This window comes from Ipomoea triloba, chromosome 5 (genome assembly GCF_003576645.1).
Source record: "Ipomoea triloba cultivar NCNSP0323 chromosome 5, ASM357664v1".
Taxonomy (NCBI): domain Eukaryota; kingdom Viridiplantae; phylum Streptophyta; class Magnoliopsida; order Solanales; family Convolvulaceae; genus Ipomoea; species Ipomoea triloba.
Window position 1 is genome coordinate 30,346,872 of NC_044920.1, and position 18,972 is coordinate 30,365,843.

Genomic DNA, 18,972 nt, shown 5'->3' on the forward strand with positions numbered 1-18,972 from the left:
AATTGATAGAGATCGAACACTACAGGGGCCCTCTGGACCACTTCCCAATCACCCCAGCCACATATGGTGGGGAGCCGGTTCTTGAGACCTGGGATAATGTATATCTCGTCCCGTCAATCTATTATGCACAATTCCCACTTTGAGAATAGTCTAATCACGTCTCATCTCCTTTTTCCTTTATATCAAAGTACTTGACATCACCTCTCTAACCGACGAACTTGCACATTCCACGTGTAGAACATGTCGGAGTCCTGACATGTGTCCCAATACTCGCACCTATATATTGCGCACTTATTGCTTAGAGGGAGACTTTTTTACCTTATGAACTACTCGAGACCTATCCGAGGCGACCAACTCAACATTTGGTATGGTGAACATAATCTAGAAACCCGAAAATGAAATAGTTGAACCGATAATACTCAATTCCACTCACACGATCAAAAATTAATTATATCAAACCCCATATCAAACTTGAAATATTATACTTAATTACTTACTAAGAAAACTCTTTGAGGCCAAGCACATTGTGCTCAAATGACATGTAGTGACTCTCTCATATAGAAGGCCATGAGATTGAGCGAGCCTCAGTAAAGTATAGATGAATAGATATTATAATGTAATAGAGTTTAATAGCAAAAAAAAACTTGAATATTACAATGTAATAGAGTTTAATAGCAAAAAAAAAAAAAAAAAAAAAAAAAACTCTGAGTTGCCATGGAACCCATACATATTAATCTCTTTGTAATTTTTAACCGAAAAAACTAGAATAATGATTAACTTCATTAGATAAAATTGCCAGCAATGAATAATGACTAATGTGATGTGTCACGTATGTGGCAATAATATCATCATATTATATATATATATATATATATATATAGGATCAAATATGTAGAAGATTTTAGTACCTAATAGATTATCAAATAAGATTTTTTAGTGTGATTTATAAATTATTCGTACATGAACGAAACTTATATAATATATATATATACACACAATTGAGTAGGGCTCGCAATTATTCTTGTAACAAAAAATAATAATAATAATTGCCAGCATAAATAAAATATAAATATTTTAATTTATTTTTGAGATAATTTCACTTAATATATTATTTCAGATATAACGATTTGGATTCGAGCTCAGCTGATTTTCCAACGAATAGCAGAAGCTTAAATCATGGCTACTCGGACGATGCTCTCCGCCTTCAGAAACCGTTCTCTTACTTCACGCATAATCTCGCATCATCGATCTGTAAGCTTACCTTCTTATTTGTACGACTCCGAATTTGTATATATTCAACAGAATCTATATGCATATTTAACCATTTGTATATCCGTGAAATCGGGATTTTAGCATCACTGCCGAACTTTATTTTTCTCTGATTTTGCCGAGTACTTTGAGCTGCGATCTTACTGGTGTTTTTTTTTTTTTTTCCTATGAAGAGTTATCGTGCAACTTAGCAGCTACTAAATCAAGTTGGTATGGGGTTAATTATTTGTAGTTGAATCATGCGATGTTGTTTGGAACTCGTTGTTTAAGATACTGCGCATTTTAACCTTTTTGCTAGGAATTGCATGTTTTAATACAGAAGAAGAAAATCTTTTGGTGGAATATTGTTATAGTATTAGGAATGCTGAATACTCATAGTGCTGTGTTCAAATGTTATTGTAGTAATTGCTAATTGGACTGTAAAATTTGAATCCATGAATTGCATATCTTTAATAAATTAAAATAAATGTTAGATTTTATCTTCGTGTGATGATCTGCTCATCTACCTGCTGAGTTTTTAACTTGCACCATTTTGTGCATCACTTTTTTGATGATTAATTGTGTATTGATTGCATAGCTCAGGACATTGGTTTTAGCTGAACATGAAGGGGGTTCTATCAAGACCTCATCATTAAGTGCAATAGAAGCAGCCAAATCTTTGGGTGATGAGAATTCTATATCTGTACTTCTTGCTGGATCAGGTCCTTCAATCAAGGAGGTTGCTTCACGGGCTGCATCATGCCATCCTTCTGTTTCCGAGGTTATTGCTGTAGAATCTATCCTTATACTGGGTTGGAGACCCTTAAATAGATGATTAGGTCTCTGTTTCATATTTTGTTAAACAAGGAAAAACTTGGTGGCTAACAAGGATTGTATGCACATGATATGGCTGAACATGTGTGTTCATCACACTAAGTATGAAACTACAGTTTTGAATTTTTCAAACACGTTTTGATGCACAGTTTTATGATTGAAAATTAAAGTAGAGAAATGAAGTATGGAGCAGTATATAATTGAGTTATCCCAACTTTTGTAGACTTTTGATCCATCAGGTTTATTTTGCTAGGTTCTTCTTGCTGATTCTGAAAAATTTTCAAATCCTCTAGCAGAACCATGGGCTAAGCTAGTCCATTTGGTTCACCAGAAAGGTGGATACTCACATATAATTTCTGCATCAAGTTCATTTGGGAAAAACATACTACCCCGTGCAGCTGCCCTTCTGGATGTTTCTCCAATTACTGATGTCACTGAGATTTCTGGACCTAATCTCTTTGTGAGGTAAGTTTTACAGTAGTCCTCCTACTTCATGTCTACGTAAAACTCTCATGACATTGTTGACTACTAGATTCCTTTTAGCCAACTGATACTACACAACTGTTTCTAAGTTCAGATATAATTGGATAACTTCATTATTCTGTCAAGTTCCCAACCTAGACAGGCTAAGGTTGCATTGAAACCAAATCTGAGACTTGGAAGAGTGTCATTTGGTGATAGTGGAGCAAAGGTTGCAGTCCTAGCAAAGCCAGTTAGGACAGTTGGTATGCAACCCGTCCACCTCACAATCTCTGAACTTTTGGCCTGTTTGGCTGTTACATGTTTGATTGTACATTATGGGTGTTTGCAGTTTGGTTGATGTCAGTCTAGGGCTGATTATGAATTTTGTTTTAGAAGCTTAAGCACAATCAAGGTGCTCAAGTAATCCTGCTTGTTAATCAGAATAGAGCATTTGATGATTTAATCAGGTTTGCTTCTGTATGGCAGACCAACATATGCTGGAAATGCTCTTTCTACTGTTCGGTATACTGGCTCCATCCCTTGTATGTTGACCATTAGAGCTCCATCTTTTCCACCTGTTACAGTAGCAGCTGATTCAAAATCAGATGCAGCCTCCATTGACCAGGTTGATATTTCAATCTTGAATGAAGGTAGGCTAATTTATTTTATCATGAAAACATTTCTACTTTCTACTATTATGTATTCAAAATTAATCAGAACGAAACAGTGTGTGGGTCCTTTTGACTTCATTGTTAGTAACTGCAAAATAATAAAGATAAGCTTTTTGTATACAGATGGTGCAGTTGGTAAATCAAGATATATAAAAGTTTGCTCTCAAAATACGGAGCGCCCAGATTTGGGAAATGCACGTGTTGTGGTCACAGGGGGACGGGCTTTGAAAAGCGCTGAGAACTTTAAAATGATAGAGAAGCTTGCAGAGAAACTTGGGGCAGCAGGTTCCTTCCAATAACATTTAGTCTTCTCAATTCTCTCTCTTCTTTAAAAGAACTGTGTTGATCTACATCTAAGTGTGTGTTCTTTCCCTTTTACCTTTGACATTTTTTAATCACTTGCTATTCTCTTGCAAAAATCCAAAATACAGAAGAACTTCTAGGTGCTTGTTATGCCCAAAATAGAGGTTGTTTAAAAATATGCTTTTCTGAAAAGCCTCAACTGAGAAGCATCCTGAAAAAGAATGGTTTGCTGCTTATTGGGCTTTAAAAGCCTTTCCCTCTTTAGTGTTTGGCTCAACTTATGCTTTTTGTAGCAGATAAGTTCCAAATAAGTTAAGGGCCAAACAATCACTAAACCATAGCCACTTTATAGACCAATGTTGAGGACATTAGTTGTGAATTCCACCTTTCCTAGTATAAAATATTTCAGTATCTAATGAAGATGCTTGCCTTCTTTCTGTTGTAGTTGGTGCAACTCGTGCAGCAGTTGATGCGGGATATGTTCCTAATGATCTCCAGGTAAAAAAACTTCAGATGGTTGATTGTTGAATGATCCAGGTCCTCCATTTTATTTGAATTATAATGATTTAAAAATTAAAAACATCTATTGAAGTCTTCTAATGAGTAAATATATAATTTTCTTGCACTATGACTATTACTGTGTTACTGGAGTTATTTACAGGGGATTAAATTGAAACTTAGTGCTTTTAAAGCTGAGAGATTGATTGAGGTTGTTTTTATGTATCAGGTTGGGCAGACTGGAAAGATTGTTGCTCCACAATTATATATGGCTTTTGGTGTTTCCGGAGCCATTCAACACATAGCAGGCATGAGAGATTCCAAAATCATTGTTGCTGTAAATAAAGACGCTGATGCACCCATATTCCAGGTCACCATCTCTTCCCCTGTCTCTCTCTCTCTCAACCCCTCTGCCCATGTCCACTTGGCACCAAAAAGAAGAAAAAGCAGAAGAAAACACACACACACACACACACATTCAAAGTTTGGTTAAGTGTTACATTCAGTCACTAGAATCAACTTTTAACACCCCCCCCCCCCCCCCCCCCCCCCCCCCCNTCAGTCACTAGAATCAACTTTTAACCCCCCCCCCCCCTCCCCCTCCCCCATTCCATGTATTAGTTAGAGCCATGCATTGTTTGCAAAGAAATCAAAGACCACCTAGGTAGCATGAAAACGAGAAAACGGAACATAGGGAAATGCTGGATACGAGATGCAAGAGAAAAATATAACTATATAAGTGTCTATTTGCAAATATTTTTTCTTTAAATATGCATAAATATTAATTATTTATTCATTTCTTTTTAGGAAATGCATTTTTGAAAATTAGAAATATGATCCTAAAATGTTTTATGAAGTTGTTGTTGTTGTTGTTTTTTTTTTTTTTTTTTTAAGTTTCTTGGGAGGAATGTTTCCAAACCAGAAACATGAAGTTTAATTTCTTGGATGGAACATTTCCAAAACAAGAAATGCTGACCCTGCATCATAGAAGCCCACTTGATGCATTAATGCAGTATACTCATGTTTTGTCCCTTGTCCACCTATGAACTGCTAAATTACTAAATTATTCTGCTCAACTTCAGTATTCAAACTCTGAGCTCAAATGTGAAACACAGGTTGCAGACTATGGACTTGTAGGAGACCTTTTTGAGGTCATACCAGAGTTGTTAGAGAAACTTCCTGAGAAGAAGTAGAAGCCAACAATTCACAAAAGACACAGAAAGATTGGTACAATCTAGGATTATTGTAGTGGAGGGCATTTTACCCTCACAGAATCTCTACTCTCTTTATCTTTACTACGGAGTAATAAAATCTTCTCTTGGAGAAGCAACTATACATGTCTTTTCTTTTCCTTCACTGAGAAACTTATTCTCTCGTGAAGTGGTAATCTTTAAGACCAAATTATTCACCCAAAAAAAACACAAAAAGATATAAAAGTTTAACCAATATATTTTGTGATCATAGACATAGGTACTAAGCACAGACCCTTCTTCTTCAAGTCTGATTCATCTGTAGGCTCACCATCATCCCTTCCCCTGGCATCCATTTCATTCTGCCCAGAATCACCTCCCTTTCCCTAAAGTAAAAGAAGTATCATTAAAATGGTTTTTTTAAAAGGCTCGGGATATAATTTGGTGATAAATTACATCCCTTTCTAGATAGTAAACTCGGGTTTGAATCTATCACCTCATTCCCCTTTGGATGTACCAAAGATGGTTTTCTTTACCTTTGAAACACTAAAATTTCCTTTTCCTTGATGATTGATGTGAGAAACCTGAAAGGAGGCACAAGAAGAAAGCCAAGAATTAGTTACCCTACACTGCTAAAAGTGCATGCAAGGAGTAAGTTGACGAGTATTCATCGTGTCTCAAGTCTAAACAAGAGTTTTCGAACCTTGGGACTATTGACAGGAGAGCTAGCAGTGTCCTCAAGCTCATCATCAACAGCAACCCCAATCAAGTTCCGCCATGGTTTCTTACGATTATCATGATAGTTAGAAAGTTCTTGAGGGGCTAAAGAAGAGGCATAGGAAGCAAGAGTATGATCAGTTTTTTCATAGGGAGATGAAGAGAAAGAAGTGTGTTCATCATTGTCATTGAATTCTTGAAAATACATAGTCCAACTGCTCTCCTCAGGAGAATGAGGTGTGTTTGGTTTAGAACAGGGAGCACTGCTTGAAGAAAACACAGAATTCTCCATTCTACAAACAAGGAATTGAAAAAGCAGGTTGGGTTTTCAGACCAGATTCTAAGACAACCTGGGAGATGTTACAGTCTATTTATAGGCAGCAACATAAGCTCAAGATTTGTCTTTTTTGTCATGGAGGAGGGTTGTGACTAATGATTGTTCAGCATGACTCATAAAACCAACTTATTGGAAGTGTTGGCATACTTCTCAAATTTTCAGAATTACTTCAAGTGAGAAAATCGGTCAGTATACCGTTTTCTTTGAATAAGTCATTAAATTTAACCGACAATAATTAATTATTAGCGTTAGTAGGGTTTAACTAATAACCGTCAAGGATTGATGAATAAATAGAAAATTATTGTTGAATCAAATACTTATCATCATTACATCAGAAGTTAAAGTACACTTTTATTCCCTTATTATCATACATAACAATTAACACTACATTTACATAATAACTAACATCACATTTGAATTACGCTACGACAATAGAATGTCGGTCCGTCCACCTAGTCACCTACCTCCACCCAATACTTATGCCTCAATTGACATCCTGCTAGAGGTAATGCAATATATCATCATCATTATTATTATTTGAAAAAATTAAGGTGAAGAAGTAGAAGGGGTTTGACTAGACATGTTTGGGCATTAGATTATGAGAAAACAAAGATTTGCTAAATCTTTAATTATATTCTATGGTGCACTTCCCTTCCCACGAATAATGTGGTTTGAAAGAGTCCTCAGGTCATCTCTTTCTCATATTGTTATTATTATCTACAAAATCTAAACTTGTAAATTATTAGTATTGACATATGGTATTATTTACAAAGTCTTTTGCTTTCTTGCTTTTTATGTTTAACAATAAACCGTGTACAATATTATAATGTTTTCTTTTTTAAGAAATAACTTCATTTATTCTCATGAAAGATAATTCTTGAGCTTCTACTGTATTGACAAATTTCGATATTGAAAATCCTAGGCTATGAGTACAGGAACACAAATAATTTTTTCCCTTTATTTTTTCATGGATAATTTAATTAATTAATTAATTATTAATTGATGGTGTTAATTGTCAACTAATTAATTAATCTGTTGAAAACAACAACCTAGAGCTCATGATTGGATGGAATTTTGAAGTATTGACTTCAACAGGCAGTATAAAATACAGGTTGACAAAACAAATTTTATATATATATATATATATATATATATATATATATATATATATATATATATATAGCGTCATGTTCAGGTGTGGTCGCGCCTTCCCGTGCGACAGTGCAGTTTACACCACTCAATGTTAAGAAATGCACCACACAAATAACATTATATATATATATATAGCGTCATGTTCAGGTGTGGTCGCGCCTTCCCGTGCGACAGTGCAGTTTACACCACTCAATGTTAAGAAATGCACCACACAAATAACATTATATATATATATATAGCGTCATGTTCAGGTGTGGTCGCGCCTTCCCGTGCGACAGTGCAGTTTACACCACTCAATGTTAAGAAATGCACCACACAAATAACATTATATATATATATATAGCGTCATGTTCAGGTGTGGTCGCGCCTTCCCGTGCGACAGTGCAGTTTACACCACTCAATGTTAAGAAATGCACCACACAAATAACATTATATATATATATATAGCGTCATGTTCAGGTGTGGTCGCGCCTTCCCGTGCGACAGTGCAGTTTACACCACTCAATGTTAAGAAATGCACCACACAAATAACATTATATATATATATATAGCGTCATGTTCAGGTGTGGTCGCGCCTTCCCGTGCGACAGTGCAGTTTACACCACTCAATGTTAAGAAATGCACCACACAAATAACATTATATATATATATATAGCGTCATGTTCAGGTGTGGTCGCGCCTTCCCGTGCGACAGTGCAGTTTACACCACTCAATGTTAAGAAATGCACCACACAAATAACATTATATATATATATATAGCGTCATGTTCAGGTGTGGTCGCGCCTTCCCGTGCGACAGTGCAGTTTACACCACTCAATGTTAAGAAATGCACCACACAAATAACATTATATATATATATATAGCGTCATGTTCAGGTGTGGTCGCGCCTTCCCGTGCGACAGTGCAGTTTACACCACTCAATGTTAAGAAATGCACCACACAAATAACATTATATATATATATATAGCGTCATGTTCAGGTGTGGTCGCGCCTTCCCGTGCGACAGTGCAGTTTACACCACTCAATGTTAAGAAATGCACCACACAAATAACATTATATATATATATATATATATATATATATATATATATATATATATATATATATAATGTTATTTGTGTGGTGCATTTCTTAACATTGAGTGGTGTAAACTGCACGGCCGCACGGGAAGGCGCGACCACACCTGAACATGACCCTATATATATATATATGTGTGTGTATATATATGTATATATATGAGCAGTGCAATTGATGACACATTAATAAAACAAGACCAATGGGCAGTGAATATTAGGTCATATTCCATTTTATAATTTTTGTTGAGGTATATATATACACACAAATTTAGGTTCTACCTAAAATTTAGTATTATAAATTTATGATTCTAAATAAAAAATTGCAATGCCAAAGACTTTGTGGTCTAGTGGCATCAAGTTACTTTTTTATATGGAAGATTGTAGGTTCAAGCTTCCGTGGAGGCGGTGCATTGTAACTAATACCATTATTTGATATTATTTACTTATTAACCATTTGAACATCCTATGCATTGTCAGACCCATATTTCGATTATTAAATTTGATGCATGACCACACAACATATCTCCCATTTTAACCATCAACCTCGAATCACTACCACACAACATATCACCCATTTTAACCATCAACCTCGAATTACACAACATATCACCCATTTTAACCATCAACCTCGAATCACTCTTGATGAGGATAACAATGTAGTTTTCGATGGATTCACATATTATCTTTTCAAGAAAGAAAATGAGAAAAGTTCTATATTTAGCTTAGGTAAGATATAGATGTTGAGAAACTATGTCACCATCAAGTTCAAATCGTAATGCATGTGTGAGTCAGTGAGTGTAATGTATAATGCTTTTTAACAGTGTAATATTTGTATTTTTTCATCATTAATATTGTTTTGGCTAAAATATATTTTATTTATATTTCTAGGGTTTCTATATTATAAAGAGATTGAACTAGTGGGTGAAAGGACACGTACTAGTGGTATTATATACTTTGATTTACAAGAAAATTTACAACTTTTACTTGAAGATATGTTATAGGTGAAGTCTGTCTTATTATCTTAGCTTGTAAAAAATCAAGATAAATTAATCTAAGTTATTCATAGCTGACTGACTCAAATTGAGAAGGTCAATAAGCCGCTCCGATAGAAAGTCGAACTTGAAAAGATGAAAGGTATGTTGCACCAACCAAGCTAAGTCTTCACATTTCTATTTTGCAAGTAAACATTATTAAAAGTGAGAGTACAAGAGAATGTGACACATACCCACTTCATGTTACAACTAAAATGTGAGTGACTACTATCAACTAGACGGCGCCATTTCTTATTTATATAAATAAAATATTTTTTTCAATTTAAATAATTACAAAAATAAATAAATAATATTTACATTTATTTAAAAAAATAATATATTGTGGAGTAGTAATGGGGCTCATTTTCAATGACATGGAGAAGTGAATCAAGACTTGTGTTGTTAAGGTGGTGGGTGGTGGCTTTCAAATCTAACATGATTCCCAATTACTCTTTTAGTGCTTTGTTAATTAATAATTAATCTCAAAATTAATGGTCAAATACCTTGTACTACCTAATCCTTAATTTCCTTGTTTTTTAAGGGGAAAAAAAATCAATTATGCATCATATCCTTGATTAATCTCTATGATGTACATACATTTTACTCCCATAAGTCCTATTATCTCATTTTTGCAATCATTAATATAGATGCCGTGTCAATTATTTATGCACCAGATGAAAAGTGATAAACACGCACAATGAATTATAAATTAATATGGAGATGAGGACGAGAAGCAAGAGGTATGACAAAACCACTCACAATAGTGGATACAAATCATTATAATATTTCCATGTGTTTTTATGAATGTAAAGGTTTTTATATATGACAAATAATTTTTAGTCTAGTTGATTAGAGAAAAAGACTTTTTAACTTTTTTGGATACAACAAAAGAAGAAAAGAGAAAAAAGAATTAAGAAAGAAACTACACAAGTTTGAGATTGAAGGACCACGCCCATGAGGCCATGATATATCATATCGATATATATCAACAAAATGAAATGGATTCTCAAACACTCGAAGACCTAATAGGAGTGGTCATGAAGAGTCACCATCCAATAGAAATGCATTGCACACACATTGATTCCATTTGTGAATGTGTTTGCAATTACAACTAACTCCGATAACGGGTCATGATCGCAAATCCTATTTATGTTTGCATAGTAACCAAATTAATTTATATTTATACAATATTAACACATAAATTTACTATTGTTTTTTAAGTTAATTAGGATATTAATCCAAATTAGAGACATAGCTAGCTTTCTCTAACAAGTTTCAATCATCATCTGCCACACAACAATAAAGGCACATCAACCTCTCACTTGAGCCCATTATATAATATTTTTCTAGTGTATGCATAGACGGAGCTAGTGTGGGGACAGTAGGGGCAACTGTCTCTCCCTCCATCCCATCCCTTTATATATATATGTATGTACATATATGCTATAAAGTGTATATAAAACTTATATTTATGTTCAAACTGTTAATAGTTTGAATAACTTAGTTAGTTGAACTCCAAATTTGATATTTGAAAGCCTATGTCACAGATTCAAATCATCGGTAATTTAAATTTCGCCTCCACTAAGTCAATATTCTGACTCCGTCCCTGAGTGCACGTTACTTCGTTCTTATGTATGACCTTTGAATTGCATATGTTGTGTTTCTTTCATTCCATCTTTAATTTTTGTCTTTCCTTTTCAGCTGTGGTTCTTGAGGCAGCTAGCCATGGCAACAAAAGTGGGCTGAAAGAGAAAGAACGCTACAGTCTGAGCTTTCAATATATTCACAGAAATGGAAGCCGGAAATGGACTTAGAGCGACTTCAAGACAGCTAACTATGCTCCGGTTATTATGCTGCGCTGTTTAATGAATAATGATATGGTGTTGGAGACAGAGACATTCTTGTAAACTTATACATCAAATATATATGGTTGTCGTGTATGTCGAGAATATCATGTTTATATAATGCATTTAAAATCGACTATGCACGAGAGGGATGAAGGCTCTTGAATGAAAATAGATTACGTGTTTGAATTAATGAAGAAGAAAATAGAACTATGGAAGCCATCCGAGTAATTCAAGAGTTCAAGTGTATTAAATATCGTTAAAAACGCAATTTTTTTCATTGATTTCGTGTATGTGTGATATTCAATTTTCATGGTTATCATTAACTGTTTGACAATTAGTCTTATCAAAAACCCTAAACTCGTTTGTTCGAACCGTTATTACAATAGAGATATGACTAAGTGCAGGATGTGAATCAAACAGAAAGCAAAGAACACAATATTGTTTACCAGTTCAATACAATCGTATCTACGTCTGGGGACCACCATCGGTGAGTCTACTATCTCAAGAGCAAATCAAAGTCTACTATCTCAACAACAAATCAAACAGACGGTAAGAGAACGCATTCTCAACCCAATGTGCAATATACTTCACACTGTAAAGACCCAATCTAAAGAAGTTATAGAGTTGGGCTTGGGCTATTGTGTTTGTGCCTGAGAAAGTTAACTTCGAGCTGTAACTGGGCCACTGTAAACCCATTGGGCCTTTTAATGGGCTCTTTGGTTTGTTTCCAGGGCCTTTTGGCCCAATTTCATAATTGTGGGCCTGTGTATTTCCATCTCAACAGTGAAATTTCACAATCACCATGTTTTCAATTAGTGATGCTGAATACAGATTACTCTGGGGGTACAGCCTGTTTATGATTATGAAAGTCTAAAAGAAAAAGGAATGAAAGATATGCATCATGGGAATAAAAAGACTTTTGCAACTAAATGAAAGTTCATGCAAGTCTGCAGCCTTATAAGAACCATTTTGTTGATGCAAATCCTATCAAATAAAGGAAGCCATCAAATCATACTCTATATGAATTGTTCAAGAAACAAAATTTGTTTTCATAACCACATGCAGCCCTGTCTAAAACAACAAAAAGCGCCATCGATCAAACCTCCATGTATTTGATAGCAGTTTGAACATCCTTATCTCCTCTGCCACTGCAGTTAAGTACAACCTTAGTGCCATCTGGCAGGGTCGGGCACAGTTTCTCTAGATAAGCCAACGCGTGCGATGTCTCCAATGCAGGAATAATGCCCTCTAGCCGAGATAATCTCTTGAATGCTGCATATACATGTATATAGTGTATGTAAGCAAAAGAACTAGTAATGCTGCAAATGCCGCCAAATGGAATATACTGGTGGCAATGAGTTTGGTAGATGTTGCTTACCTTCTAAAGCCTCTTCATCAGTGATGCTATAGTATTCAGCTCGTCCAAGGTCTTTCAGAAAGCTATGCTCGGGTCCAACTCCAGGATAATCCAACCTAATAATACACGGGGAAAAAACTGTCAAGATGGGGAAGTTTCAAATTAGTTAGTGAAGTGCGTGCTTTGACTTGTTACCCTGCACTTATGGAATGTGGCTCGACTATCTGCCCATCATCATCCTGAAGCAGATAGCTCATAGCTCCATGTAGCACTCCGACCTCTCCCTTTGTTAAAGTGGCAGCGTGTTTGCCACTATCTAAACCAAAACCGGCAGCCTCCACGCCAATCATCCTCACATCTTCATCATCAATAAACTCATGAAATAGTCCCATAGCATTAGAACCTCCACCTACACATGCAACTAGCACATCGGGCTTCCCACCCCATTTCTCCAATGCTTGCTTTCTTGTTTCTTTGCCAATCACTGCATGAAAGTCTCTAACCATCATGGGGTATGGGTGCGGCCCAGCAACAGATCCCAGGATGTAATGAGTTGTTTCAACATTGGTAACCCAATCCCGAATAGCTTCTGATGTAGCATCCTTGAGTGTGGCTGTTCCGGAATGGACTGGTCTAACCTGCACCAGCAGATATGAAATTGATGTCAATTTACCATTATCATCAAAAGAAAGTCACATATAGTAGAGGGGGGGAAGTAATTTCAACATATAAAACCTGAAATCAAAGATGAAAATTTTCTTTAAGAACGCAAACACAAACAGCAAAGACAAATTTTTTCACCAATAGCTCAGCACCCATGACAGCAGAAAAGTTAAATTCTCAATCTATGCATTCACCTAATTACTAAACTCTTAACTAAATTCTCAATCTATGCATTCACCGATAAGAATAGCCAAAACCAAAGCATAGTGACAGAAACAAACCTCAGCACCAAGAAGTCGCATCCTGAACACATTTAGTGCTTGTCTCTCCATATCCTGAGCACCCATATAGATTACACACTCTAAGCCAAAGCGAGCACAAACAGTTGCAGTGGCAACACCATGCTGACCAGCTCCCGTCTCAGCTATAATGCGTTTCTTGCCCAAGCGCTTTGCAAGCAAGGCTTGAGCAACAGCATTATTGATCTTGTGTGCCCCAGTGTGGTTCAGATCTTCCCTCTTGAGGAAGATGTGTGGCCCTTCACCATTAGGTCGCTTGTAGTGCTCAGTAAGCCGTTCTGCAAAATACAGAGGGCTCTCTCTCCCAACATAGTCACGCAAGATTCCATCCAGCTCTTTCTGCAGTTAATCACTTAATTCAATCAGCAATTTGAAATCGCTAAACTATCAATTTTTTAAGACACACCTAAATTCCAGAATCAATTTCTTCAAAAAGGCAAACACATTAACAAAAATAACAGCAAAATTGAGGCCAAAACAAACGCAATTTCCTAACAAGCCAAAATGAGAAGAATCAAAATCCAGAATCAATTTCTTCAAAAGGCAAACACATTAACAAAAACAACAGCAAAATTGAGGCCAAAAAAACGCAATTTACTAACAAGACAAATGAGAAGAATCAAAATCCAGAATCAATCTCTTCAAAAGGCAAACACATTAACAAAAATAACAGCAAAATTGAGGCCAAATAAACGCAACTTCCTAACAAGCCAAAATGAGAATGAGAAGAATCAAAATCCGATTTCCCTAGTAAAAGAAATGAAAACCTGAAAAGCATCATCGACGGAGAGGGCCTTAAACGCGGCCTCGAGCTCATCGAGAGCGTACATTAGCGTTTCGGGGACATACTTCCCGCCGAACTTGCCGAACCGGCCGAACGAATCGGGGCGTTGAAGGAAAGTCAGTTCAGACGCCTCCCGAGCCGCCATTTGCTGCTTTACAGATCCTGCGGTGAGAGTGCAGAAAACCGCAGGTGCCTTGGCTCGGCGAGTCGCGAATTTGTTCAGTTTCAGAGGTAGGTGGCGCAAGGAGGAGGAGGCGGCGGCGGCGGCACCGTGCGGCTTTGGGAGCAATGGGGCTGACGTTTTCGTGGTGGCGGTAGAGAAGGCCATGTTTGGATGCGAGCTAAAACTATAGTGTGGAACTGTGGATTTAGTCATTGGAGGACAATAAAGAACGTATACATGCCAAACTGGCGGGTTCGCCGTCTGACGTGGCTGTTTTTCCACCCTCTATGACACGTATTACCTATGGCATAATGACACATTGTAAATAGACTAGTATCGTGCTCGTCAATTCGTTAGCATCTTCAATAGTGAAGATTTTGGACCGACTTTGAAAGTGCCAATTAATGAAAAGATGAGGAAAAGAGAAAAAGAAAAACAAATTGAAATATGACATTTTTTAGGAAAAAAATCAAAACGTGCCAGCGGGCTCGTGCATGCACACGCTCGGCTGAGCGCGCTAGTTGTGCGCGTAACAAGCACAGTCTTGGCCTTTTTTTGTCTCTTTTCTCTCAAAGTGGGGCCCACAAAAAAACCCCAATTTACAGTAAGACCTTGGATCCTCTCTCTCTACTCCATGTTAATAAATTCATGCAAAAAATATACAAATGTGGATGCCTTTATGACCGACATGACAAGGCTCTTAGACAATTACGATAGTTTATGTCATTAGTATCGTAGACATAAGTTGGTCAATATAGTCCCTACAAACCTAGTTGAGTAAACGAGGCAATTCTCTCGATTAGACATGGGAATGTCTAGGTTACTACTTAGAAAAAGAGGTTTGAATGCATTCTTCTTTTGGGTCATGAACATGAAGTGTTTTGGGGTAATATAATACCGAGTATTTAGTAACACATCATTATATCATGTGTGGACAATATATTGTGTATTAGTGATTTAGTGTATATGTTTTGTCTAATGACTCCAATTTTCTTACTAAGGTTTCAACCTCCATTAAGTTGTTCATTCTTGAAACTTGTATGGTTCTTGAAGTGTGACTAGATTGATTTGGCCTATATTTATATAACCTACTAGCCAAGTATTAAGTATACCTCTTCTTGCATTGTAAACTATACTTATCAGTTGTCAGACAAGAAGTTTGCAAAAAAGTCTCAATCACAAAAAACAGCATGCATCAAGAGTCAATGACAAGAATTGCAGCTCTTGGTCTATTGGCCAGTCTCACTGTCTTCGGGTGGCGCGCCTTCGCCTTCCTCGGGCTGTGTGGTCCCGCAGAGGAAGTGCAGAGCAGACACGACGTCGCTTATGAAAGGCCGCGTTTCTGCTTCCTCTTGCAGACACATTGCTGCAATTGCAAGAGCCTGGTGCAGTCCCTTGGGTGGATAGTTCCCTTCAAGCAGTGGATCAGCCAACAAGTGAAACTTGTTTTTGTCTTTGAACAATGGTTGTGCCCACAAAACCAAGTTATGTTCCTCGTATGGCCTCGAGTTGTCAATCACTCGTTTTCCTGTTATCATCTCCAAAAACACGACCCCGAAGCTGTACACGTCGGATTTTGTAGTGAGCTGGCCTGTGCACGCGTACTCAGGCGCGCAATAGCCATAGGTTCCCATGACCCGGGTGGTGACATGAGACTCGTCACCCGTTGGACCTAACTTAGCTAGCCCGAAATCAGAAAGTTTGGTCTCGAAGTTCTCGTCTAGAAGTATGTTAGATGCCTTAAAGTCGCGGTAGATCACTGGGGGGTTAGCCGTTTCGTGCAAATACTCGAGCCCTTTCGCTGCTCCTTGAGCAATCTTCATCCTTGTAAGCCAATCTAGTGGCTTCACATCTGGTTTTAGGTCTAACAAGTGCAAAAACAAAGACTTCAATTCATTTTCATAATCAGAATGACAGACAGTAAGTAAACCTGTTGTTTTCTGCAAACAAATGAAGTATCGAATCAGTACCGAGAAGATGATCTTCCAGGGTGCCATTCGCCATGAACTCGTATACTAATACTCGTTGCTCGCCATCACAGCAATACCCTTCTAAGTTCACAAGGTTAGGGTGGTGAAGAAGGCTCAACAACAGAACCTCTATGAGGAACTCTTGGTTGCCCTGAAGGCCGTTTCTGTCGAGTTTTTTGACAGCAACATCCTAAATAACATCAAAATTCAGACAGTTAATGCTTCTCTGTTACTGTTAAACAACAAAAGGTGAAGAGGATTAAGGAAAGCGACACAACTATGTTTTTGCTCTCGAGATGCCCTTTGTAGACCCTCCCAAAACCGCCTTCGCCAAGCAAAGATTCAATGTTGAAGTTCTGAGTTGCATCAATCACTTCTTGGTATGTAAAAGCATGAGCAGGAACCTTGTCTTCTCCAAATTTCCCAACCTCTTCATCTATGTATCTCCTCCTGCTTCCATCTGCACAATCATTCGAACCCATAAATTTATGCTCGAAACACAATCAAATGTTTGAGTACCATACATAATCTAACATCCTAGACAGATATTAATCAAGAAAAAACATTATTTGAGGCAGACTAGGAAGGACAGATATATTTAAGGCAAGAAACATAACATCCAATTACCAGATTTCAAAGAAATGTTGGCAAATGATGAGAGAGTTCTGTTATCTTGAAAACTCTTCTTCAATGAATTTCTCTCAAGTTTCCCCTCCTCCCCGGACATACAACACGAAAAGCAGTTCATCTTCTTCCCTTCCAGCTATGTTAACCGAGGCATGTCCAGATCCCAAACTCATTAAATCCCCGAAATATCGAGGGTGATATCCTTATTGTTGGCAATCGATCTCCGACAACATTGCCACAATAAGAACATCACTGCAATTTCAGTTTCCTGCCAATATTCACCAACACCTTAGTGCTGGGAAAAACTGTGTGTTTTTTCCTGATATCCCAAGTAACAGATGAGGAAGTGATCCCAGAATTTTTGTTTTCCTTTCAGACACAAAAATTCCGGGTTCACCTTTGACATGGTCAAATTTACATTAATTGAAAAAATTGAGATTTTATGACATCCTAAAAATGAGGATCACCACACATCATTGTCTGCAAACATAAAGTTTAACCATCCTTAGAATTCAAGAATTGGATAACCAATCAATGTATATCACGTGTTACAAAAAGACACAAAAACACAGACATTAAGTGCAGGATATACTGATATTACAGAGGTTTGATTTCGCCTAGAACATCAAAAGAAATATATTACTAAACCAGATCAATCTAGTTTTTAAACAAAAAGGAAACAACCTGCAGGAGAGGACTATATTACTGCTTCTGCTACTACGAGGTTAGGTTTCTCGTAGACTATTATGTATAGTTAGATTATTTATATCTAACATTTAGTCCATGTTCCACATTCCATGAAGTCAAATCCTGGGATAGTTGCATATAAGGCCAACGCCTCGTCCTTGCTCCAAACGTGTATCCAGGCGCCATCGTCTTAGAAGCAGCACCGGGGAAGTTCTGAGAAGCGTTGTGCACCTCGAAAGCTCGGTGGCAGGCAGCTGGCCCGAGAAGGCCATCGTCTGTTTGAGCGAGCTTGGAGTTGGCGGTCTGCAAAACATGAATCGTCTTCTTCAGCCTCTTCACCTCCTCCTCCCTCGCAGCCAAAGCCTGCTTAAGATCTGCCACCTCTGCAAGTGATTGTTTATGAACCCCTTGTTTCAGACATCTGTCTATGCTCATCTCTGCATCATAATCATCAATGTAGAAAGGATTGTTAATGGAATCCCCGGGCTTCTCCACATCTGTTGCCTCTCCCACTCTTCTTCTCTTCCCATTCTGACCAAGATTCACACCAATTCCTCTGCACCCATTGCTTTCCTTAACCCTTGTTTCTTGATTCCTAGTACACATTTCTGCATTAAGCCCCATCATGGCCTTCCACCAACTCAGATATCTATCAGAAACACCTGCTAGGAAGGTTCTTGGTGGGATATAGAGTCTGAAATCCTCTCCAGAAACCGAATAATCATCTGCAGGGAGATCTTGATCCAACCCGAACTGCCTAGCCACCCGCTGTGGCAGATATTTCGCCTTACAAAACACCCCTTTCACCTCTGCAGCCTGCAAACATTCAAGAAAAGACTTGATTTCGTCGTCCATGGCTACCGAATCGACAAGCACTTGCTCTGTATCCTTGTAATATGATAAATGGCGCCAGTTCTTCAAATCAGCAGCATATGGACGCCAATCAAATCTCTCAATCCGTTTAAAACTTGATTTTATATCAACCCTGCAGGGCCTCTGTTTATGCCAGCGAGCTACTCTGGGATCACCACGCTTTAGTTGATTAGGAAACTTTGG

At 37.5% G+C, this 18,972-nt stretch overlaps 4 protein-coding genes across 4 annotated transcripts; 1 reads left to right on the forward strand and 3 right to left on the reverse strand.

The window, feature by feature from the left end:
- Window positions 1–1,047: 1,047 nt before the first annotated feature.
- LOC116020070 (electron transfer flavoprotein subunit alpha, mitochondrial) lies at window positions 1,048–5,346 on the forward strand. The gene is made up of 8 exons (XM_031260534.1): window positions 1,048–1,251; window positions 1,847–2,029; window positions 2,336–2,547; window positions 3,031–3,194; window positions 3,339–3,500; window positions 3,964–4,016; window positions 4,246–4,386; window positions 5,132–5,346. The coding sequence occupies exons 1-8, from the start codon at window positions 1,177–1,179 to the stop codon at window positions 5,207–5,209; spliced, it is 1,068 nt and encodes a 355-aa protein (XP_031116394.1). The 5' UTR covers window positions 1,048–1,176; the 3' UTR covers window positions 5,210–5,346.
- Window positions 5,229–6,250, reverse strand: LOC116020071 (vascular-related unknown protein 4-like). The gene is made up of 3 exons (XM_031260535.1): window positions 5,910–6,250; window positions 5,743–5,790; window positions 5,229–5,592 (listed from the first exon to the last, which is right to left on the reverse strand). Exons 1-3 carry the CDS (start codon window positions 6,213–6,215, stop codon window positions 5,455–5,457), a joined length of 492 nt encoding a protein of 163 aa, XP_031116395.1. The 5' UTR covers window positions 6,216–6,250; the 3' UTR covers window positions 5,229–5,454.
- Window positions 6,251–12,261: 6,011 nt separating this feature from the next.
- LOC116021076 (tryptophan synthase beta chain 1) lies at window positions 12,262–14,840 on the reverse strand. The gene is made up of 5 exons (XM_031261686.1): window positions 14,453–14,840; window positions 13,668–14,024; window positions 12,919–13,361; window positions 12,745–12,839; window positions 12,262–12,638 (listed from the first exon to the last, which is right to left on the reverse strand). Exons 1-5 carry the CDS (start codon window positions 14,795–14,797, stop codon window positions 12,463–12,465), a joined length of 1,416 nt encoding a protein of 471 aa, XP_031117546.1. The 5' UTR covers window positions 14,798–14,840; the 3' UTR covers window positions 12,262–12,462.
- Window positions 14,841–15,734: 894 nt separating this feature from the next.
- LOC116020835 (probable serine/threonine-protein kinase PBL23) lies at window positions 15,735–17,542 on the reverse strand. The gene is made up of 4 exons (XM_031261386.1): window positions 17,230–17,542; window positions 16,881–17,062; window positions 16,603–16,792; window positions 15,735–16,496 (listed from the first exon to the last, which is right to left on the reverse strand). The coding sequence occupies exons 1-4, from the start codon at window positions 17,348–17,350 to the stop codon at window positions 15,862–15,864; spliced, it is 1,128 nt and encodes a 375-aa protein (XP_031117246.1). The 5' UTR covers window positions 17,351–17,542; the 3' UTR covers window positions 15,735–15,861.
- Window positions 17,543–18,972: the final 1,430 nt, after the last annotated feature.

Excerpts from the sequence above, each read along its gene's own strand:
- LOC116020070 (XM_031260534.1), top strand. The coding sequence starts at position 1,177 with ATGGCTACTCGGACGATGCTCTCCGCCTTCAGAAACCGTTCTCTTACT. Across the intron at positions 2,548-3,030 it reads GGACCTAATCTCTTTGTGAG|ACCAACATATGCTGGAAATG; the intron begins GTAAGTTTTACA and ends TCTGTATGGCAG. Across the intron at positions 4,387-5,131 it reads CTGATGCACCCATATTCCAG|GTTGCAGACTATGGACTTGT; the intron begins GTCACCATCTCT and ends TGTGAAACACAG.
- LOC116020071 (XM_031260535.1), bottom strand. The coding sequence starts at position 6,215 with ATGGAGAATTCTGTGTTTTCTTCAAGCAGTGCTCCCTGTTCTAAACCA. Across the intron at positions 5,791-5,909 it reads CTCCTGTCAATAGTCCCAAG|GTTTCTCACATCAATCATCA; the intron begins GTTCGAAAACTC and ends GCCTCCTTTCAG. Across the intron at positions 5,593-5,742 it reads GAAATTTTAGTGTTTCAAAG|GGAAAGGGAGGTGATTCTGG; the intron begins GTAAAGAAAACC and ends CTTTTACTTTAG.
- LOC116021076 (XM_031261686.1), bottom strand. The coding sequence starts at position 14,797 with ATGGCCTTCTCTACCGCCACCACGAAAACGTCAGCCCCATTGCTCCCA. Across the intron at positions 14,025-14,452 it reads CCGTCGATGATGCTTTTCAG|AAAGAGCTGGATGGAATCTT; the intron begins GTTTTCATTTCT and ends GATTAACTGCAG. Across the intron at positions 12,840-12,918 it reads CCACATTCCATAAGTGCAGG|GTTGGATTATCCTGGAGTTG; the intron begins GTAACAAGTCAA and ends GTGTATTATTAG.
- LOC116020835 (XM_031261386.1), bottom strand. The coding sequence starts at position 17,350 with ATGAACTGCTTTTCGTGTTGTATGTCCGGGGAGGAGGGGAAACTTGAG. Across the intron at positions 17,063-17,229 it reads CAACATTTCTTTGAAATCTG|ATGGAAGCAGGAGGAGATAC; the intron begins GTAATTGGATGT and ends ATGATTGTGCAG. Across the intron at positions 16,793-16,880 it reads ATCTCGAGAGCAAAAACATA|GATGTTGCTGTCAAAAAACT; the intron begins GTTGTGTCGCTT and ends GATGTTATTTAG.